Below are 24,252 nucleotides of genomic sequence, written 5' to 3'. Positions count from 1 at the left end.
TTTTATGGAGATTCATTTAAACCATGAAGCCTGGTTTATTGAAATACCTATATTCAAATCATAGGTCATTGCACAATAAATTGGCTTTTTACTTACAGAATTCTGAGTAGACACAATGAGAAGTCAGCAAGTTATTTATACATTAAAGTATCTAATTTTCAGGGGTATATACAGAACCCAGCAATACAGGAATACCTATGGTTTTAGGTACTATGACTAGGAAAAACAGGGGAGATTAAAGGACACTTTAGAAGTTCTATGACGGGGCTCGGTGGTTGAAATACTCACGCAGAAGACCCAGGTTTAGTTCCCAGCACACACTGGGGGCTCACCACCATCTCTAACTCCAGTTTCAGGGATTCTGATGCTTCCTCCTGGCCCCATGGTCATCAGATACACACATGATGGACATATATACATTCAGGTAAAACACTCAAACTTAGAAAATTTTGTAATAAAAACTATGTGCTAATGGAAAATGTATCAAGGTATCTTATTTACACTGTGTTCATGGGTAGACTTTTCTTTTTGCTATTTAAATATAAATTCTATCCATATTCATTTGAGGAGTGTTAGTGTTTGCAACAGTCTGAGGACGAAGTGAGGAGATTCTGTGAATCGACTTGATGCCACGGTCTCCTCCTCCCCTAGTTTTGTTGTGCTGCAGATAACTGAAAGTATCAGGGTTAAACTCAGGGTTTAAGCTTTTGTTCTGCCAGTGGTATTTACAGGAGACACTTGCTTTGGCTTTAGGTCCTGTACTATGCCTGACCAAAACCAAAGTCACTTAGTTAGTGTTCCACACCACTAATCTGAAACAAAGTTACCTGACTTTAAAGGAACCTGAGAATGAGACAGAAGCTAACCTCAACCAGAAAATTTATTTTATTTTTATTTATTATATGTGAGTACACTGCAGCTGTCTTCAGACACACCAGAAGAGGGCATCAGATCCCATTACAGATGGTTGTGAGCCACCATGTGGTTGCTGGGATTTGAACTCAGGGCTTCTGGAAGAGCAGTCAGTGCTCTCAATCACTGAGACATCTCTCCAGCCTGAGAATTTTTTCCTTTATCTTTTTTTTTTTTTTTTTTTTTTTTTCCCCAATACAGGGTTTCTGTGTAGCCCTTGCTGTTCTGGAACTTGTTCTGAGGACCAGGCTGGCCTCTACCTCAGAGATCTACCTGCCTCTGCCTCCTGAGTGCTGGCATTAAAGGAATGTGCCACCACCATTACCCAGTGCAAATTGCTTTTCACATTTATTTTTAGATTCGTGTGTGTGTGTGTGTGTGTGTGTGTGTGTGTGTGTGTTATGCATGTGCCTCATGTGTTGAGGTCAGAGGACTACTTGCAGGAATTGGTTGTCTTTTACCTTTTACCTTGGGGACCAAACTGTGCTTGGCAGAAGGCACCTTTTCCGACTGAGCCATCTTGCTAGGCCCCTCTCTTGCTAAAAATTAACGTCCACTGAGCTCAACATTATACATATTTGTTTGTGAGTTTACCTCTATGTATATAAATGTATATGGTGGCCAGAGGTCAAGGTCAGGTCTCAGGTGCCATTTTGCAGGAGCTGTCCTTGTTTTGTTTTTGAGTCAAGATCTCTCCTGGTCTGGATCTTACCAAGTAGGCTAGTCTGGCTGGCCAGCACCCCAGGATCCATGTCTCTATCCTCCAGCATGGGCATTACTTGCATATATGACTATGTCTAGCCTTTTAAAATCTGGGTTCTAGGAGACTGGACTCAGGTCATCAAGCTGACACTTTACTGACACAACACTCACTAGCCCTACAGCATGTTTCACAGAATGGGGAGTTACTTGACTCTATAACCTCAAACAGTCAATTAAGGTCTTCAATTAGAGCTTGGGCTGCAGCTCAGTTGGCAGAGTACTTGACTATAGTATACAGAGACCTGGATTGGATCCTAACATTGCATAAACTGGATGTGGTGGTTTATAACTAATCCTAACACTTCAGAGCCAGAGGCAAAAGGATCAGAAATTCAAGGTCATCTTCAGTTATAGTGAGTTCTAGGCCAGCCTGGGATACATGAAACCTTATGTTGGGGGAAATGGAAAAGGTCTTTCTTTGAGGTACATTTGCTGTAGTTTTTGCTATTGCTGTTGTTTGAAATGGTATTACTATGTAGACCAGGCTGGCCTCAGACTCACAGAGATCCACTTGTCTCTGCCTCTGTTCTACATACACAGGTTCTTCAGGAGACCAGAAGGCTATAGATTCCCTGGAGCTTAAGAGCTGGTTGTTGGTGATACTGGGAATTGAACTATGGTACTCCTAAGAGCTGAGCCATCTCTCCAAGCCTGTAATTTTGTTTTCTCTTTTTTTGAACGGTTGTTTACCCTGCATGTTCAGTGAAGTTTTAGGAGACAAAATAGCCAGGACTTTGAGAAGTACTAAATAGTTAACTTGAGGGAGTCACAATAGGGACAAAGGCTGGTCCTGAACTGGTGACGACTAATCCAATGGTTCTTTTTCTTTTTTTCTGAGACAGGGTCTCTCTACGTAGCCCTAGCTCACTATGTACCTCAGGCCGGTCTCAAGACTCACAGAGGTCCTCCTGCCTCTGCCTCTGCCTCATGAACACTAGGATTAAAGGTGTGTCAACACTTATCCTGGCAGACCCCAAGGATCTTAAGCTCTAGTGAGGAAGGCTGGCAAAGGAAAGGAATTATTAAAATAGTGTTGTTTGTATACACTACACAAGATTTGTATAGCAAACATTGGGGCTACAATAATATAGCTGGTAAAAATTATCAGTATGAGAACTCAGTGCTACTATCATTTTCCCTCTCCCTCTGTGGTATTGGGGTTAAACAGAGGCCTTGGCAGCCAGCCCTACCAAATTCAGTATAACAGAAACGACATCTCTTACAGCCATTGCAGTTCCATTTTACTACATACCTTCTGAGGCTGGCAATTGAGAGCCTTGGATCTGCTAAGCAAATGTTCTATTGTGAGATCCACACTCCTGGCCCAACAGAACTTACTCATGGCCAGCCTGCCTAACCACTGAGCCATTTCTCTAGATTCTCAGAGAACCTTTCAATAATACTTTCTGACAGAAAAATCACAAGAGTAGGAAAAAAAAAAAAACCCACCAAAAACAGGCAAAGGTCATAATACTGTGGACTAATAAAATCTCAAAGGGTACAGTAAACACAAACACAGACCCACAGTGGCGTGCAAACTGTGTGAGAGCACAAGTTCCCATTGCTCTGGCTGGAATCACAATGAGACGGGTAGAGGTAAATGGAAGATCAGACTGCTTTGACAGGAGGGTCAGCACAGGGAAAGCGTCAGTGCTGTGTGAACTGCTGAGGCAGCACCAGTGTCCTCTTACTTGTTGCTCTTCAGATATGGCTGAAACAGGGTTTGCTATTTTCAGACTACGACTGAATCACGGGGCCAATCCCTAGCATGCCATATTAAGCACTGTAGAGCTGTAAACTATGTAACACAACTAGGTTGTGGATAGTGTAAATTCTAAAGTTTATAAAAAACACAAAGCCAAAGGGCATTCATTCAAATAGTGTATAACTGTTCCCTTGAAAGATAAATCTTAATATACAGAATAAAATCAAAGGATATTTTTATTATTTTTCACCTTTCCCAAAGTCTGTTTGCACGAATGTTTCTGATTCTGACCAATAAAATTCTGTTTTGGTCCAATATATTATCATACTAACTGTAGGATCAAGTCCAGCTTGATTAGTAAATCACATAAATACATTTTGAAAATGAAAATCTGTTTCTTTTATAGATGGTGGACATTAATCTTTTTCTGATATTTACTCAACTTTAGCTTTAGAGCCAGATTCAAAATATATTTTCCTTAAAAAGGTGGTCATAATTTATGCTTAATCTATGCATATCACCTAATACTTTATTGAAGGTCACATGAAAACTCTACAATAAATAATGAAAGGAGTATGTAAAACCACTAGCCTTTGTTTGCAATACAGAAAATATATGTCAGTTCTGGACCAAATCAATCCCACTGAAATACAAAAAGATAAGGAAAAATGAGAAGATACACAGTGACAGTTTGGTGGTCAGCTATAACAAGCCAACAATCATAGCTATTATGGAAAGTGAAGGTGACTTTTTTGTTTGCAGATAAAGGATGGCTTCGGTAGTTTAAAAAAATATAAACTCTGAAAAAGGTTGAGAATCATATACAAAAGCAGCTGTTAGAGACGAAGTTTGAAAAGCAGAAACCGTGTTAGCACCACAAGCAAGCACAGGGTCGGTCCTGACTTTTGTTCTCTTATGTTGTGCAGAATGCAGACTCAGGCGCCGTACACATCATTTACAGTCATCAAAATTGGCCCTGAGGACAGGGTCTCTGTAGAGTAGTCTTAAGCCTAAGAGGCACCAAGGTTACAAAGGCTGAGCAGCTATCCCAATCACAAGTCCCGGCGGTACAGTAAATCTCGTGTTGCCTTGTCGACTTTTTGTTGGTAGTCTTCTAGTTTGTCAAGAATTTTCTGGGACAGCTGTAAGGGAAAAGAAAGAAGTCATTATACACAACAGTGGAGTCTGACTGACAACCTATGAGAGACGTTAGCTGTCTGCTTCATTATTCTGTTCTGAGATTTTACAGAGAACTGACCCTTCTCTGCTACATGTAATCATCATTCTTGTTTTTGTAATACATTTTCTTCTTTTTGGTTCTTTTTTTTGGAGCTGGGGACCGAACCCAGGGCCTTGCGCTTCCTAGGTAAGCGCTCTACCACTGAGCTAAATCCCCAACCCCGTAATACATTTTCTAAATATGCAAAATATAGTATTATTATTTTTGCTGATGCTGTTTTTTCATTTTTTTCAAGACAGAGCTTCTTTGTGTAGTCCTGTTCTGGTTGTCTTGGAACTCTGTGGATCAGGCTGGTCTTGAACTCAAGAGATTCACCTGCCTCTGCCTCCCAGTGGCCATCACACCCAGCTGCAAACCACAATTTTGTGTTCTTGTGGATCTCAAACACTTATGTACACTAGGTAATGACTCTACTACTGAGCGATTATCTCCAACTCAGTTACACCACTGTGTATATTTGTAATTTTCATGTGTATCTGTATATATTAATTTATTTATGAGACAAGCACATCAGTTTTTTTTTTCTTTTTTTTTTGGAGCTGGGGACCGAACCCAGGGCCTTGCGCTTGCTAGGCAAATGCTCTACCACTAAGCTAAATCCCCAACCCCAAGCACACCAGTTTTTGTTTCACTTCGAGACAAGGTCTTGGTGCATAACCCTGGCTGGCCCTAACTCGCAGATTATTTATCTCCCTAGGATTAAAGCTGTGCACCACAATGCTGTGCTTATGAAAATGTATGCTCAAACTCACAACCCTCTTGCCTCTTCTTCTCCATATCCTACTACTGTGTTCTACCACAATAGGCCACATCAGTATTTTTCTTTTTTTCCCCACTTTTTTTTGAGACAAGGTCTCACTATGTAGCCCTGGCTATCCTGGAATTCATTATGTAGACCAGGCTGGCCTCAAACTCAGAGATCCGACTACCTCTGCCTCCCAAGTCCTGGGGTTAAGGTGTGAGTCAACACCAGAATTTTATTTTGTTTTTCTCGGAGCTGGGGACTGAACCCAGGGCCTTCAAGCGCTCTACCGCTGAGATAAATCCCTGACCCCCAGAATTTTTTTTTAAACAACTTATTTTTATTTTAAACAAATTACTTTAAACAATTTATTATTACATTTATATTGGTGTTTTGCCTATATGAATGTGTATGTTTGTGTGAGAGCATCAGATCCCCTGAAACTGGAGTTACAGATAGTTGTGAGCTATCATGTGGGTACTGGGAAATGAACCCTGGTCCTCTGGAAGAGCAGCTGGTGCTCTTAACCATTGAACCACCTCTCCATACCCGTACCAGAACTTTTAATGAAAGAATTCCAGAATGAGACACTGCAACTGATTTAATAGTTATTTAGCTCCACAGTAAATTATAAGACTAATATTTATTGTGCTTATTTTAAATTGATAGGTCCAGCTGATAGCAACTAACTTTTAGGACTGTCTTGCCTTCTTCCTTGTTTAATCCACACTGTAAAAACAGTTTAGTGTGGTCTCACATGCCTGTACCCCAGCCCCGGGTGGGAAACACAGGGTAGGAAATCCTAAGCTTGAGAGCAGCTAGAGAAAACTACAACATCCAGAGGAGCATTGAAAGCAGACGGGGTTTGGACAACAAGCAAAGCAAGCAGCTCATACTCTGAATGAACGCTTTACTCAGCCTTGCCCAGATGCCATCTTCTTATGCTGCCTAGGCTGACCCTGAACTGCTAAATCAAGGGACTGATTCCTTGCCTATGCCGCAGTAGCTAGGACGCAGGTGTGTACTACTGTAGGAAGTGGTTTACAACTATGTTTCATTAGTTTTAGTTGATAGGGTTAGGAGACACTTTAGTAAACAAAAGTCATCTGTATAATGATTGAGCAAGGGTTGGGGATTTAGCTCAGTGGTAGAGCGCTTGCCTAGGAAGCGCAAGGCCCTGGGTTCGGTCCCCAGCGCCGAAAAAAAAAAAATAATGATTGAGCAAGCAAATACTACTGTTTATTTTATTGTCTGTCTGCTATGCTAAACACCTTTTCAAGAGTCTAAGTCGGTGTCTGGAGAGATGGCTCAGTGATTAAAAGCACTGGCTGCTCTTCCAGAGGCCCTGAGTTCAATTTCCAGAACCCACATGGTGGCTCACAACCATCTGTAATGTGATCTGATGCCCTCTTCTGGTGTGTCTGAGGACTGTTAAAGTGTACTCACATACATAAAATAAATACAGAAATCTAAGTCAAAGTCATTGTCTCTGTATTCCTGAAGCCCACATGATTTCTTAAGACTTTTGGACATGGTTGCTTAGACCCTTATTTATAAAGGGGTGGCGGTGCAGCCCAGTAGGGGCAATAATGACTTTGTCCTCCCTCTCCTCCTAGAGACGTGGTACTCATGCTCTAGCGTGTCCTTGCCAGTGGAGAGCTGTTGAAGATAACAAGAGTTTACTCACTATAATGTTGTGACTGTTGGCACTGTTCTCTCCCAGAGCCTGGAGAAGCTGGTCAATAGAAGAGTATGGGAGCCACACCATCGGGGCTGTTGCTGACAGTGGAAACTGAAAGAAAATGTCATTTAATAAAGGAAAGAAAATTTATTAAAATGAGACCATTTCTTCTAGGTAGTTGCTTTTGCAAGACTCTATACATGAAATACTTTAAACTCCACCCCCGTGCCACCATTAAGAAATTGTATGGAGGGGCTGGGGATTTAGCTCAGTGGTAGAGCGCTTACCTAGGAAGCGCAAGGCCCTGGGTTCGGTCCCCAGCTCCGGAAAAAAAAAAAAAAAAAAGAACCAAGAAATTGTATGGAGCTGGTGAGATAGCAAAGGCATTTGCTACCTATGTAACTGAATTCAATTTGGGGCCACATAGTGCCTGCCCATGGAATGGGTCCCAATTTGGGCCAATAACTTGATGGCCTTTCCTTTAGTCTCTGTTCCATTTTTGTCCCTGAATTTCCTTTAGACAGGAACAAAACGATTGAAGATAGGTAGGTGACCCCATCCCTCTACTAGGGGCCCTGTTTATGTACTGGAGGCAATCTCTTCAGGTTCTCACTGTTGGGTATTTCAGCTAAGGTCACACCCATTTTGAGACCTGGGAACCTCTCCCATCTGAGGTCTCTGGGACTTTCTACCAGCAGCTGACTGAGACAGATGCATTGGACTGAGGTTGGGGCTCCTATGGAAGAGTTGGAGGAAGGATTGAAGAAGCTAAAAGGGATGGCAAGCCCACCGAAAGAACAACAGTATCAACTAACCCTAATATGCACCTAATACTGTAGAGATTTGATGCCCCAGGGAAGGGGAGTGTTGGGGGTGGGTGGTGATGAGGTAGGGGTGGCTGGGGGAACACTCTGTTAGAGGCAAAGGGGACAGGGTAAAGAACTCGTGGTGGGGGATACTGGATGGGGGGCAACATTTGGAATGTAAAAAATAATTTAATAAAAAATTATAAAATATTTTAAACTAATAAGAGAGAGAAAAATAAAAATACATAAGAAAAAAGAAAAGGGTGGCTAGGTGGTGGTGGCACATGCCTTTAATCTCAGCAATAGGGAGACAGATGCAGGTGGATCTCTGTGAGTTTTAGGCCAGCCTGGTCTGCAGAATGAGTTCTCATAGAGAATCCCTGTCTCCAAAAAAAAAAAAGTCCATTACTTTTCTAGACCTGACTCCAGCTCCTGGCGCCTGTATTACTAGGCAGCTCTCCATTACCTGTGACTCCAATTCCAAAGGACCCCATACCCCTGGCCTCCTCAGAAACCCACAGGCATGTGGCACACACACATGATTAAAAATAAATCTTAAAAACAAATAAAAAATATCAAGCCAAAAAACCTAGAGATTCTTGGAGAATCAACATTTCACTATATAACTAAATATATACTTACTATAAATAATATACTTAGTAAAGGCTAAGCATATTAATATATGCAATTTATTTTAGATACTTCCTTAGTGAGATAACACACAAGCAAAAGGAAACACTCATATGCACTACCTCAATTCCAAAGTACTGATGTCCTTTTCCCAATACAGCATCTACATATTCAGAGACCAAATCCACGGCTTCTTCTAAAAGGTCATAGTTCAGGTAAAGGCGAAGCAACTCAGCAGCATCGACTTTCTGTAAAAAGCAACAATTATAATCATGTCTACCCCACTTTGAAACAGAGCTTAACAGTGCTGCTTTCAGAATGTTTGGAAATTATCCAAGAAACCAAACGCACGAACACCTAAATGTATTACCAAAACATATGTTGTTTGCTTCCATATCAACAAATAGTCAGGTTTTCCTATTAACTTTTTCAATACACTTTTATTCCAACTTATATACATCTAGGCAGGTGGAGCTACACAGTCCTGCCTCAAACCAACCAACCAACCAACCAACCAACCAACCAACCAACCAACCAACCAATTTAAAAAAAGGTTCTTAGTGTGAGTGAGCACCTGAGTTTATCCGTCTGTTCCTTAGAGTAAAATCTAAAGTTCCCATGAGCCCAGTTCCCCCAGGCACACTGTAACACGTCTGCTAAGTGGTTTTTTTCTTCTGTTTTGTGATCTAAGACATGTTTTAACTTGTCCCCATTTGAGTTTTACATTAGTCATGTCAACATGTTTTCTCAGGAATGCTGAGCACTAAAGCGACAGGATATATGCATTAATTCTCAGAAATAACGAAATGCAAAATCAGCACAGCTTTAACTCTGTATTACTCAAGGTGACAGAAAGCACCCTCGGTTCTGAAGCTTTTTTATGAGTGTGGTGGTTTGAATATGCCTGGCCCAGGGAGTGGCACTATTAGGTGTCGCCCTGTTGGAGTGGGTGTGTCACTGTGGGTATGAACTTTAAGACCCTCATTCGAGCGCCTGGAAGTCAGTCTTCTGTTTCCCTTCAGAACAAGATGTAGAGATTTTAGCTCCTCCTACACCATGTCTGTCTAGATGCTGCCATGTTCCTGCCTTGATGATAATGGATTGAACCTCTGAACCTGTAAGCCAGCCCCAATTAAATGTCCTTATCAGAGTTGCCTTGGTTACAGTGTCTGTTCACAGCAGTAAGACAATGAGAATGCTGTGATTTTTTTTTTTTTTTTTTTTTTTTTGAGAAGGTTTCTCTGTGTAGCCTTGGCTATCCTGGAACTCACTCTGTAGACCAGGCTGGCCTCAATCTGAGAGATCTACTTGCCTCTGCCTCCCAAGTGCTTAAAGGCATGAGCCACCATGTCTGGGTCCTCTGTACTTTATTACAGTAGGATCCTGTACTCTAGTGTAGTGAGGATGCCTCCTCTCTTCTGATGTAATCTTAATTTTACTTTTCCCACTTTAGCTATTTTTCTCTACTTTCTTTTTTTTTTTTCGGAGCTGGGGACCGAACCCAGGGCCTTGCGATTGCTAGGCAAGCGCTCTACCACTGAGCTAAATCCCCAACCCCTTTCTCTACTTTCTTTTCCCCTTTTATATGGCAGGTTTCATGTAGCAAAGGCTGACCTCAAGCTTTTGACACTCTATGTGGACCACATCTACTTTATGCAGGGCTTGAGCTCAATGCTTCCTACATGCCAGGCAAGCACTCTACCAACCGAACTGCTGCTTTTCCACTGTTTTTTTGTTTTTGTTTTTTTTTTTGAGACAGGGTTTTGCTATTAGACCAGCCAGGTTGGCCTTCAACTTATAGTAATCCTCTACGCAGCCTTCTAAGATCTGTAATTAGAAATATCTAACCAATTTTACTATTAATAACTTTCAGATTCCATATCCCACTGAAAGTGCTTCAGATATTATTGTTAAATAAGTGTCCGTCTAAACCAAATCAGAAGCTCTTGGCTCAGCAGCATATATACTAAAACTGGAATGATAAAGAACATATACATTCATGAAGCTGTGATCTTACATCGTAGCTTACTGCAGTGTGTGGGAATGAACAGAGCATAATATGGTCATGTCATCAGACAGGAAGCCAGGGGGCAATTCAGCCTCCCTGGTCATTCATAACTGCTTGTGAAGCATTAAAACAGTAACAACTTGGCTTAGTGTTATACGTTTTTATTCCCCATCCTGGAGGTGGAGGCTGGTGGATTTCTGAGTTCAAGCCCAGCCTGGTTGACAGTGAGTTTTAGGTTAGCTAGGGCTACAGTGGGACCCTTTCTCCAACCAACCCACCAACCAACCAACCCACCCACCCACCTACCAACCAACCCACCAACCCACCCACCCAACCACCCACCAACCAACCAACCCACCAACCAACCAACCCACCAACCAACCAACCAACCAACCCACCCACCCACCAACCCACCAACCAACCCACCAACCAACCAACCCACCAACCAACCCACCAACCAACCAACCCACCCACCCAACCACCCACCAACCAGCCAATCCACCAAACCCACCAACCAACCAACCCACCAACCAACCACAAAAACAGAAGTTTGTCAAAATGTGGAGTTCTGGTTCCTGGCTCCAGGTAACTGGACTTTGTAGTCTGACATAAGACCAAGGAATCGACATTTTAAAGAAGCTACCATTCAAACCATTATGCTATAGATGATCTTGTATAGTTCACATGTGAATCATATGTTGGAGGTTTGGCCCCCGATATGGTAGCATAGGGACTGGAGGAACCTTTGAGAAATGGGACCCAGTGAGAGATGTTAGATTAAGGAGGGTATCTTTCCACTCTGAAGAGATTAAGATGGTTCTCAGGAGAGTGAGCAGTTATGAATGACCAGGGAGGCTGTATTGCCCCCTGGCTTCCTGTCTGATGACATGACCATATTATGTTCTGTTCATTCCCACCACACTGTGATAAGCTGTAACAGCACAGATGGTTCTTACTGGAGGCCAAAATAATGAGCCATGTGTTCTTGGACATTTAGTTTATAAAACTGTGAGCAAAATCTTCTTTCTCTAAAATGCTAACCTGCCCAGGTACCTCTTCATGGAACAGACAACAGACTAATAGGTAAACCTCTCAGTCAAAGATACACTGTTATTAACTGGGAAACATTTTACTCATTGCTGTCAAGTTTTTAAGCAATGACAGTAGATACTATTCCATGAAATATATTCTTTATTCTAATTATGAGCTCACTATTTATGAGCACAGAACTAGGTATTAATCTAATTACTAGCCTATGAAATCCTCAGTTCTATATGTGGAAATTAAGATAAACTGTTTTAGTCCTGTTAGAGATGATTGAGAATCAAAGCATTTAAGCCAGTGAATTCTCCCTTATCTCCCACTTCTTTTGACAGTGCCTCATTTAGCCTAGGCTAGCCCTGAATTCACTTTGGCTATCTTTGAAGTCCTCTTGCCTCCACCTCCCAAGTACTGTCACAACAACTGGCTTGTAAGTCAGCAATTTCCCAAATTATTACCCCACCTCAATATCACGTACCTTGTAACTATTTATAAGCCAATTAGGCAGAGGAACTCCATGAGATAACAACTTGTTAATCACACAGTGGTGATACAAGTTATTCTGGACTTTGTATCTTTCCAAGTAAGTTGATAATAGCCTCCATGCTTCATCTGTAGCACTTGAAAAAAAGGACAAGGGAGTTCAGACTCCTATTCTATTAGTTCATTAGAAACTAATTACTTAGTTAAGGAATTAGGCCTTACTGTGAAGACAAGACTTTTAAGACTCTTGTGAGTGCTGGGATCATAAGCAGACAATACCGAAGTTCGCCCCCCACACCTCCACCCATCCACCTTGTGTGTGGCTCATAAGCTATAGCATCCATTTAGAAATTACAGAACACTTTTGGGAATTGACTCTCTTTTCCACCATGTACCAGGGAATCAAATTAGGGTCCTCCATAAAAGGTGTATATGCTCTTAACTGCTGAGTTATCTCTCCAGCTAACAACTGAGTTGATAATATAGCTAAATGGTAACTAGAAATTAGATTAGCTAATAAAAACATTTTAAAATTAAGTAAGTTAAGATTTACTTTTCTATTTAATTCCTTGGTTAGGAGTTTAAAAAAAAAAAGGAATTGGCTCATATCACTGCTCTTGGTCCCCAAAACTGACCAAACAATACATTCACGTAGAAATCAACAAAAACATTTTCCTTTGTATAGGAATATTTGTCTGCATGTATATATATGCACAAAGTGTGTTTCTGGTACCCATGAAGGTCAAAAGAAGGTGTTGGATCCTCCCTGGAACTATGTTATAAGCTACCATATAGACATTGCAAACCAAATCTGGTTCTCTGGACGAGCAGCAAATACTTATAACTATTGAGCCTATTAAAAGTCCAGTCTCTCATGTAAAAAATTTGATGTTCTAATTCAGTATTTAAAACTAGTAACAGAGAACTGCTACAGAGGCAGATATAGTGGCAATGCCTACATTACAGCAGTCAGTAGGTGGAGACCAAGAGAACTGACTTCTGAAAGTTGTCCCCGGACCTGCACATACTCCAAGGCAGACCTGTTCACTCTCCAAATAAATGCCAATAAAAATTAAAACAAAAACAAGTCCCAAACTATTATCAGCCAATGCGAGATGGCTCACTGGGTAAAGGACACTTTCTGAGTAAGTCTAGAGACCTGAGTTAGGTTATAGAACCCAGGTTAAAGCAGTAGGAAAAAACTAACTGCAAACTACTTCTCTGACCTTCACATGTGGCATTTGTGTCTGTCTCCCACTAATAATAAAGAGTAAAACAAGCTGTGACTTGAAATGGTCCTTCCAAGTTAATGTGTTAGAAGTTTTTTCAAGATAGGGTTTCTCTATGTAACAACCCTGGCTGTCCTGGACCTCCATTTGTAGACCAGGACTCCCAGAAATCACCTACCTTTGCCTTACAAATGCTGGGATTAAAGGCATGTCTATCACTGGCTAGAAACATTTTTAAAACAAAATTTATTTTTATTTATGTCTATATATGTTATGTGTGTATATATACATGTCTATAAGTATCTGTAGAGGCCAGGCAGAATATGGCGTCAGATCCCTAGAAGTTGCAGTTACAGGTGGTTGTGAGCTAGCCAACATGAGTGGTGGGAACTGCCTGAACCATCTTTCCAGCCCATAGGATGGCAAACACCATCCCCAGTGTAATGGTTTTGAGAAGTGGGTCCCAATTTGGTTCCTAGCATCAATACCAGGTGGCTTACAACTTCCTATAACTTGAACACACAGACACACACAGACACACCCACACACACCATAACAAAAAAAATTAAAAATCTTAAACACAAAAACAAAAAAATCTCACAAACTCTACGTAAGGCAGGTCTGACATTGCAGGCCTGTAAACAATCTCATTGCTCAGGAGGGTGAGGCAGGGGAATTGAGACTTTGAGAACAGTGATGGGTTCATAGTGAAATTATAGTTCAAAGTAACGAGAAACCTCAAATTACCCTCTCCCTTTTAAAAAAGGAGCAAGAAATAAAAGTATGGTCAGCATAAAGCACTATTCCTGGGGCAGGAGAGATGGTCCAGCAGTTAAAAGCACTTGTGGCTCTTGTAGCGGAACTGGCTTTAGTTCCCAGCACCTCCATGGTGGCTCACAGCCATCCACAATTCCAGTTTTGATCTCCCTGGTTCACATACAGTTAGCCAAGAGATCCACACACATAACTCTTTTTTTTAAAAAAAGTTATTCATTCAGGGAAAAGAGTGCGACAGCTTTGCCGAAAGTGAGTCTATTTAGGCCTAGGGCTATCTATACCTGGACTCCTTGGTGGTGATGACAGAAGAGAGCTGATTGGCTGCTAGCCAGGCCCAGGCTTCTCCCTGTGCTGCTTCTCCTCCAAACTGCAACTTAATGCACCTGCAATGAAAATAGTCCCATACCAATAACCAAATGCTGAAGTGAGCCACTTTATTTTGCTTTTACAACTAGGCAGATAAAACAATTTTAAGCCAGGTATAGTGGTGCATGTCTTTGATTCAGCTCTCAGGAGGCAGAGGCCGGTGGATCTCTGAGTTAGAGGCCAGCCTGGTCTATAGAGTGAGTTCCAGGACAGTCCTGTATCAATAAAACAAAATAAAAAGTTTCACTGAAAATCCAGCCTGGGCTATATAGAGAAAAACCTTGGCTCAAAAAATAATTGCTAGAACAGAATCTACGAAGGACCCTACACATGTTAGGTAAGGGTATCCTGTGTTAAACTTCCAGCTCATAATTAATTTTAGGGACAATACTCTAGCTCAGTAGTTAAAGTGCTTGCTATGCAAGTGTAGAACACAAGTTTAGTCCCCAGAGGCCAAATCAAGAGCTGGGCATCGTAGCATGCCAGTAACTCAGTGTTGGGAAGGTAGAAAAGGAGAGCTCCTAAGCCCACTGGCTACCAACCCATTCTAACAGGCAAGCCTCAGGCCCCAGTGAGAGACAACGTCTCAAAACTCAAGGTGGATAGCTTCCAAGGAATAGGTGTCTCCTGGCACACACATGAACATACAAGGAAGAGGAAACGAGGAATAATTTTCAAAAATGACTCCAAGAGCCAGAGACTGAAAAGAGCACATGACTCAACTAGCATGAACACCATCATGGTTATCTAATTGTCTTCTCAACAAAAGGTCAAAGATCAAGTTTTTTTTTAATTTTAAAATTTAAAAATTTAAAAAAGTTTAAAAGTCTTATATAGCTAAGACTGGCCTTGGACCAATTTTCCTGTTTTACTTCTCAAGTGCTGGCACTGGAGATGTGCTCCACCATTCCTAGTAAAGATTTTTTTTTTAAGTAAAATAAAACTATAAGCTAGCAAAAATTTTAAAAATTCTTGCAAAAACCAAACAGAGCATTTCTTTATAACAGTTTAACAGCTTCTGATAACTGTTTGACACTTAATAATAGAATCTCTGCGTTAGGAAACTAAAGCTATTGAAGCTGGAGAGATGGCTCAGTGGTTGAGAGCACTGAATGCTTGTCTTGAGTTCAATTCCCAGCAACCACATGATAGCTCACAACCATTTGGGATCCAATGGCCTCTTCTTGTGTGTCTGCAGACAGTGATAATGTATTCATATGCATACAATAAAAAAATAAATCTTATAAAAAAAAGAAAAGAAAAAGAAAATTAAGGCCATTAAAACATATTTTTACTTACTTGAAAGCAAGCCCTTCAAAGACCGGTGTTAATGGAAGCTTAAAAGTCTGACAGAGTGATATGGCAGTGTCAAAGAGGCCAGCCTGAACCAAGAGCGTGCTCATCTCCTTTGCTGATGAACTTCCTGTGGAAATGGAATATGGCTACTCAGTGTACCTATAGGCATGTATAAACAGGACTGAAAGCTTTGACTGTTGACAAGTATCTCTGCCTTAGTAACACACTGTCTGGCCTGCATCCCGGTCAGGTGGGTTAGCAGCTAAGTCCCTACCTGCAATGGCAATTGCTGATGGATCATGCCGTGCCAACGTGAGGCGAATTCGCGCTAAAGAACACTCTTTCTCGAGGTCTTCCAATTCTAGAATTTCAATCTGCCGATTGGCTGGAAAACAAATAAATTTTATTATTCCAAGAATAAGGAGTATCTATTAGATGAATTTATCAATTTCGGGGGGGATATTAAATAACATTCCATTTTTGGGGGGGTGAGGTATGACAAAGTCTCTCAGTTTAATTTTCCAAGGTATAGAGGAAGAAATGAAGAAAAAAAGAGGAATCAGTAAAAATTAAGCAGTGTCCCCTTTTATATACACAGCTGACTCAAACAATGGATTAGAATCTAAACCTGTAGTTGGGGAGTGCTTAGTGTCTCAAACGTGTAATTTATTTAGCTGCTATAACTCCCTAAGTGGGAGAGGCAGGATTAAATCTGGAGTTCAGGCTCTTTGGGAAAGACCATCATCCCCTGGTCTGTAATAAAGGATCCCGATGGAGATGCATGGTACTGAGTTGACCTGAACACAGTAAGCAACACGACTTTGTTTTCTACCTCCCCTCTCCCAACCCCCTCAGTACATGGCCCCGACTAGCATGGAACTTATGTCCACCAGACTGGCCTCCAACCCACAGACACACTTGTCTCTGTCCCAGGGGGCTGGGTCTAGAGGCATGTGTCACCACACGTGGCTCTATTAAAGATCACCAACTGGGCAAGACTAGCTGGCCAGTGAGCTCTCAGGATCTTTCTGTCTCTTCTGTAATGCTAGGTTACAGAAGCACACCATATGCTTGGCTTTTAATGTGGATGCTGGGGATCTGAACTCAGGTCCTCATGCTTGCACGACAGGCAGCTTATCCACTGAACTATTTCCTAAACACAAAGAAATACTTTCTAAAGCAATTTTCATTTATTATGTGACAGTATAGTATTTTCAAAATCTTTAGGTGATTAGAACGGTGAAACTAAAGTAAAACGAGGTAATTTTACCATAGGTAATGACTATGTAAGATATTTGTAATATTGTATATAAGTAATGTTACCTCCTGTCTATATTAATCACTGTAAAACCCCCCCACCCAGGACCTTAATCCATGCCTACTGAACTATAACAATGGCTACTATCCACAGATCAGAAATCCCTGGCTCACTTGGGGCAGCTGTGCACTCGCCATCATGATTCCTCTTAGGAGATGCTCCAGGGCGATCAGACTGAAAAACAAAAACCAATGACTTAACTGTTAAAATAGTATCTCATTTTTATAGTATTAACTGTGATTAGAGCATTCTTGTTTAAATTATCGATAGAATTTTTGATACCCGGCAAGGAGCTACTTTTATTTCCGTTGGCATATCTCCTTTCATAGGGGTTCTGTAACCATAATAACAAAGTGGAGCTGTTTGTCAAGGTGTCGTCTACTCACACGTTTTAGCCCGCGGTCATAACTTGATCTGTATATAAATCATTCTCATTTTCCCTGCTCTGTCGTTCTATCACCCTGAACCTTGGGCAATAGCTTAGTCAACTCTGACACTGTGTAACAGAAAAACTATCCGCAGGATAGGAAAAACTGACTTCTCTAATGCAATTAAACCAAGACTAAAATTAAAAGCAGTATCATTTATTAAACACTATTTTTTGAGACAGGGTTTTATGTACCCCAGGGTAGCCTTAAATTCCGGACGGGGGTGAGGTTGGCCTTTAAGCCTCTCTCCCCTACCCACCACCTTCAGTTCCTGAGATGTAGGTATGTGCCACCACCACCTGCATCCTCAGTAGACGCTTGAGAACAAAATGAGATGGTAACAGTTGAAAGGACAAAAACCTTATAACAATGAAAAAAATCCCCCAAAGAAAAGTTTTCATACCACTGCCCCAGAGGCTGGCTGTACAATCCACGCATACTCTGGACGAATAAGCCGTAAACAATTAATAGCAGCCAGGTAACAGTTGCCTTGCTTCTCAAGTCCCCCGAGAGTTCGAACCTCTCTGCCAAGACGCATACCATATTCAAACATCACTGTACCAGCTAAGAGACAAGAGTAAATTAGACAAAAAATATTTCTACAGACACAAACAGAATCTATTACACACGAGGCACTAACACCATGAGGCAAAATTGAGTGTAACTTAAAAGTCACACACAAAAACTGTGATGAGGATATGGAGTATTCCTTTGTGGCAAGCACCTTTTTGGGGAATGTAAAAAGTACAGAAGCTAAGAGTCCTGGGTGGCCTTGAATTCGCTTTGTAGCTAAAGATGACTGTAAGTTCTTAGTCCTGATTTACCTCCCAAGCAGTGTATTAAGCAAGTACCACCATGTCTAGCTATTTATTTTTGTGTCTCTCTGTAGTTTGTGTGTATAGAAGGCCAGAGGACAAATGTGGGTGGTGGTGTTTAGGAGCCATGTACTTTGTTTTGAAGGCAGGATCTCTTGTTGGTCTGGAGCAAGCAGTTAGGCTCAACTAGCTGGCCATGGCCCAGATTTAGGTGGGTTCTAAGTTCATACCAAGTCCTCAGGCCTGCGCCTGCTGACTGAGTGCTCTACTAGCTGTGCTGCTGTCCTCACTCCACATCTGGCTTTGGAAAGCAAGGCCAAGATGAGGTTACAATGCAGCATTATTCACTACATCCGAAATGCAGAAGTGATTCACAGACCTGCTGATGGATGGGCAGGCAAAACATGATAGATTAACACACCTATAACATTTTTAGGGGGTGTAGTGGTGCTGGCAATCAAATCAGAGCCTCAGTGGTTAGAGAGATGGCTCAGTAGATAAGAGCACCCATATGGCAGCTCACAACTGTGTGTAACTCCAAGACCCGTGTAACACTTATACAGGTATGCATGTAGGTAAATAACACCAATGCACATACAATTAAAAAAAAGTCAGAGCTTCCATAAATGATGAGCAGGTTCTCCATCACCACACCATATTAATTCAATCTTAAAAGGGGAAATAGAGAGGAAATTCTAACATGCAGCTCTAAGGATGAACCCTAAAGTAAAGCTAATTGAATGAAATAAGTCATTTCCAAAGACAAGGAGCTCAGCAGTAGAGCAGGTTCAGAGGAGGCCACCAGGACAGCATGTGCTAGGAATGGACTCAGGGAGAGCAGGGGCATGGGGCTTCAGTTTTTTATGAGAGTGACCATAAAACACTTGGAGTGTCTCTGAACACTTCGCTTACAAACAGCCAAAATACAAGGGGAAAACCAAGGCTAGACGTAGCTCAGTTTTAGAGCTTTTGCCTAAGGCCTGGGTCAATAGTGAAACCCTCCAGCACGGGCTCTGTGAATAAAGGCACTTCTGACAACCTCTGTTTGACTCCTGGAACCCACATGGCCAGAGGACAGAACTGACTCCTGTAAATTTCCTGATTTCCATAAGTCTGCCATGGCACGTGTGCACAGAATAAATTTATTAAGATCCTACAAGAAGAGAAGGCCTAGGGTTAAGAGCTGTACTACTCTTGTCAATGACGTGAGTTCAGTTCCCAGCATCCATCTTGGGCAACTAACCTGTACCTTTCAGAATGCATAAACTAGCCAGGAGTAGTGAGAGATGTGTGTCTCTAACACTACTATTTGGCTGCCCGAGGCAGCGTAGGTGGAGATCACACTAAGGCATACTTTAGGATTCTATCTTAATAAAACAAAAACAAAATAAAACAAATTTCCTGTTTTTTTTCTTCAGATTTTATTTTTTCAGTTTTAATGTTGTATATACGATGGAAGGAGCTGTATGTCACATGTGTGTAAGTGCCCATATAGAACATCAGATCCCTGGAGCTAGTAACTGAGCTACCTGATGTAGGGTGGTACCCAAACCCGAGTCCTAAGTAACATAAGTGTAAGGTTTCAGTGCTGACCCATCTCTCCAGGCCCTACAGTTCTTTTTGAAAGACTGATAAAATGCACATGGCAGAAAACTGACCATTTAGTGGTTGCTTTTTACTTGTTTAAAAGTGTATGGACATTTGTCTATCTGTCTGTCTATCACCTAGTGTTCTGTGCACTTAGGACCTTACCATTGTCCAGCAAGCACTCTTAACTACTAAGCTCTCGTTTTACTTTTGTTTTTGTTGGGATAAGAGAATGTTGCCAGCATGATGGTACAGCCTTTAATACCAGTGCTCAGGAGGCAGATAGAGCTCTGAGCTTGAGGCCAGCATGGGCTACCTAGTGAGTTCAGAGACAGACAGGGTTGCCTAGTAAGGCCTTGTCTTAAAAGAGAAGGGATAACGCCCATAGTCATTGCAGTAACCATGTACAGAGTCATGATACCTATAACATACTTTTCTGTTTTGTTTTTTGGAGGCGGGGTCTTTTTTTGTGCAGTTCTGACTGTCCTAGAACTTGCTTTGTAGAACAGGCTAGCCTCAAGCTCAGAGATCTGCCTACCTGTCTGCCTTCTGTGTGCTGGGATTAAAGGTGTGCGAGCCATCACTGCCTGGATAAATTGTGATCTTTTTAAAGAATGTGTATAATGTTGAAGGGATATGACAATTAAACCACTGATAATAAGGAAGATTATTACATTCAGGTAACCTAAGTACATTTAAGCAGTTAGGATTTTATTCTAAGAAACAAAATAAAAAGGGGAGACAGTCAAGGGTACAGAACTAAAACTAAGGAGCACAAAGTGCTCAATACTCTCTTTATAGTCAGGCAGAAAATGGAGTTTATTCCAGTACCAGTTTACTTTAAATCACTTGTAATGTTATAGAATGAAAGCCAATATATATAAACTTTCAATGCTATTGGACATTATTATAGCTTATATATAATTAAAACACATGTCCTATACACAATGTTTTTGGAAATATGGTTAAACTGATAAAGTTGCTTTAACACCAAGGCTCTGGTCCAGTGGCTCACCTTTTCGGTAGTTATGGCGGTAAATGTGAAAAGCATAGAGGAGTTCATAGTAATTGTGAGTCATAAGGTCCACAGCTCTGGCACGCGACTCAATGATTCCCACAACCTAACAAAAGATGTTGAAGTCAGTAGCAATCATGGCAGCCAAGAGACTCGTTACTAGACCACAGTGGACAAGTTACTTACTTCATTATGCAGATTCACATAGGGAAACTCTACAAGATCCTGCAGTTGGGAGCGTTCACAAAGAACGACCACCAGCTGCCGCAAACAGTCTAACTGCCTAGAAGGAAAGAAGCAGATGAAGGTGAGTTGTCTCAGTGAGTTAAACAGGGCTGGGAAACTGCCTTCTCTACAAACGTCTGAGAGATTACCTGCTGGAGTCAGGAATTTGGGTTAAGGCCTCATATGCTTGGCTATTGTGACCCAAGTCCAAATGATGTTTGAAAATGCATGTTCTTAAAGTAGCCTAAGTGAAATATCAAAAAAGAGCAACATAAATTAACATGTCAAATTCACAGCTGATCTTAAGGAAAAACAACTAAATTTAGTAAATTTTTACCTGACTTTTCCAGTCATCACCCGCTTCAGTAATTGCTGATGTAGCGAGCTGAATAACCAGCTCAGGCAATCCAACAACGTCTAGCAGACGTAAAACCTGAAAAGTTAAGACATTTCCATTATAACTCACGTGACTGGGGGCTGCCAAAGAGGCTCAGCAGTAGCACTGCAATGGTTCTCAACTATTCAGGAAAGAGAATTAGGTGGGACCGTGGCAGCAAGTGTTTAGAACTGGTCAGTGAACTGCACTACAAAGAGGAGGCGGTGCCAGGATGGACAGGACAATCTGGGCAATAGTTAAGATCTCCCAGCTGAGCTGGGCATTAGAGCATGTCCTTAATCCCAGAGTTAGGATGTGCAGGGAGGAGGAACAAGAACTACAGTGAGTTCAGCCATGGGCTACATAAGATACTGTATCGAAAACTAACCAACCAGCTAAACCACCAACCACCCACTTGCACACCTACCAGTCAGTGTGAAATCTATTTGTTTTACAGGAAAATGCTACTAGAATGATGACTGGCTCTAGTTACAGATTAACTTTGTTTGCAAGTGTTAGGTTGAAACATACAGATGACATTTAAGAGATGATCCAAACATTCTCTATAGAACATTGGTAAGAACCACTATTAATGAATAATAGATTATGCAGGGCATATAGTTGTCCTGCTCCACTTATTTAATTTATAGATGAAGCCCTACTCTATTGCCAGATTGAATGGAATTGCTGAGTTCAAGTAACCCTCATGCCTCAGTCTCCCAAGTATTGAGACCATAGCATGTGCATTTTTCTTTCCCTACTGACAGATGTGATGAAGTAATGAAAAAGTTCTAAGACCCAGATATGTCTATGTCATTACACTTGCATCCAGTAAGCTGAGAGGACAAGAATCACTCTGATTATAGAAGACCTATTTGGTAACTACTACCCTCACGGCACTGGATGAAGACTTTCAGATTATCAGTAAAGAATAACCTGTCTGGGCTGGAGAGATGGCTCAGTGGTCAAGAGCACTGACTGCTCTTCCAGAGGTCCTGAATTCAAGCCAAAGCAACCACATGGTGGCTCGCAACCATCTGTAATGGGATCCGATGCCCTCTTCTGGTGTGTCTGAAGACAGCTACAGTATACTCATATATAGAAAATAAATGAATATATCTTAAAACAAAGAATAACCTGGCCAAGTTCACTTAAGAGTCTTGGGATCCAAATCTTTACACTGAAACCACCAGTTTCCAAGATATTTTGATAATAAAGTTAACATTCCCTCATCTATCGCCTTGATATATTTTACTTTTATCAAATATTTAGCAATATCACCAAATATATCTCTTATGTACGGATTTTTTGAAAGTCATTTCCCATTTCAATATATGTCAATATTACCACATATACATGTGTCTTTATGTGTATGTATATACACACAGATACATATATACATTCCTGTCTGTCTGTCTGTCTGTCTGTCTGTCTGTCTAGCTTCTTTCCCACCCCAGGATCAGGGAAGCGACTTTGAAAGAACAAGTACAATGAATTTTACTACAGGTTGATCACCCTAATCTAATATGCCCCTGCATGCCCACACTGATGGAAAGGCAGGGAGGGTGTGGCAGCATGTAACAGTGAGCCTAGCAGTGGGAGGCAGAGAGAGGTAGATGCTGGGGTTGTTTAATGGCCAGGCAATCGAGCCAAAGTGGCTGGCTTTGTTCAGTGAGAGATCCTGCCTCACAAATAAGATAGAGGGACTGGGAAGACAACTTGGGGGTTAAGAATATATCCTGTTCTTCCAGGAAACCAGTTTGGTCTCTAGCATTGCATAGCAGCTCAAAACCACTTATAACTCTGGCACCAGAGGAACAGACTCCTTTCTCTAGCTTCTGAGGGTACCACCCATGTGATATACACTCACACAGACATAAACAAAACCAAATCTCCAAACTATGAAAACACGGGTGGTGGCGGTGGAGAGGTGCTTTGTTGCTCCTGGAGAGGACCTGAATCTTATTTTTAGCATTCATATGGTGGCTCACAAGTATTCTTTATTCTGTTCCAGAAGCCCTTTTCTGACTTCTGTGGGCACCAAACACACAAACAGTACATATACATATATGGGGGTGGGGTGAGGAGCCTTGTACATAAAAAAATAAATACTCTTAAAAGAAAAGGAAAGAGAATGGAGGGGCTGGAAAGATGGCTCAGCAGTTAAGAGCACTTCCTTCTATTGTAGACGAGTTGGGTACAGTTCCTACCGCAAATCTAGTTGCAGAGGATCCTCTAGCTTCTGATGTCTGCAGGCACCAGGCATGCAGCACATGGTATACTTACATACATGCAGGCAGAACATTCACAAAGATAGAATTTAAAGAACTAGAATTAAATCTAAAATACAATAAAGATGGAAAGATAAGAGTGTGACACTGGAAGACACATGAAGTCGATCTCCGCCTTCCGTGAAGAGCATGCCCATACATATACCACACCCATTACTTTTATGAGTATTACTACTTGGAAAGTAACTTAAAATTTTTCATTAAATAAGTATATCTTTAGTATAGATTTATACCATAATTGATTTAAATCAATTATGGTATAAAAGTAGCTTTAACAAATCTATTGTGATCATATATATCCTTAAAAAATTTATTGTTTCATAGTTATCTTGAAGTGGTACATCATGGTTCAAGGTTTACTTCATTTAAAATCACATTTTTAAAAAGTTCCATTGTTTTTTGGTGAGTTATCAGACTGGTTATATCTGTGACTGTAGTAATGTAGTTGATGAAGTTGTAGGTCAAGGGTAGAAATGCTAGGTATAGCTTTTCTTCAAGTTTGTACTTGCAGTTAATATA

General features: G+C 41.2%; 1 protein-coding gene across 4 annotated transcripts in view; it reads right to left on the bottom strand.

Moving 5' to 3' along the window:
• Nup160 (nucleoporin 160) overlaps positions 1-24,252 on the bottom strand; it is a 62,505-nt gene continuing 38,253 nt past the window's right edge. For 3 of the 4 annotated variants that reach the window (XM_039104890.2, XM_039104889.2, XM_039104891.2), the window contains 13 exons: positions 21,404-21,499; positions 21,216-21,310; positions 21,028-21,124; positions 20,842-20,947; positions 17,828-17,988; positions 17,110-17,170; positions 15,953-16,063; positions 15,682-15,805; positions 14,298-14,399; positions 12,006-12,147; positions 8,601-8,726; positions 7,049-7,153; positions 1-4,521 (listed from right to left, as the gene is read on the bottom strand). In XM_039104890.2, coding sequence (XP_038960818.1) covers positions 4,432-4,521; positions 7,049-7,153; positions 8,601-8,726; positions 12,006-12,147; positions 14,298-14,399; positions 15,682-15,805; positions 15,953-16,063; positions 17,110-17,170; positions 17,828-17,988; positions 20,842-20,947; positions 21,028-21,124; positions 21,216-21,310; positions 21,404-21,499 — 1,416 coding nt within the window. In that variant the 3' untranslated portion in view covers positions 1-4,431. The remainder of the gene's footprint in view (positions 4,522-7,048; positions 7,154-8,600; positions 8,727-12,005; positions 12,148-14,297; positions 14,400-15,681; positions 15,806-15,952; positions 16,064-17,109; positions 17,171-17,827; positions 17,989-20,841; positions 20,948-21,027; positions 21,125-21,215; positions 21,311-21,403; positions 21,500-24,252) is intronic. The other variant, NM_001107744.1, reaches the window with a different exon arrangement.

The sequence above is a fragment of the Rattus norvegicus genome, chromosome 3 (assembly GCF_036323735.1).
Source record: "Rattus norvegicus strain BN/NHsdMcwi chromosome 3, GRCr8, whole genome shotgun sequence".
Lineage (NCBI taxonomy): Eukaryota > Metazoa > Chordata > Mammalia > Rodentia > Muridae > Rattus > Rattus norvegicus.
Note: the sequence above shows the minus strand (reverse complement) of the source record. Positions and strands in the feature narration are given on the sequence as shown.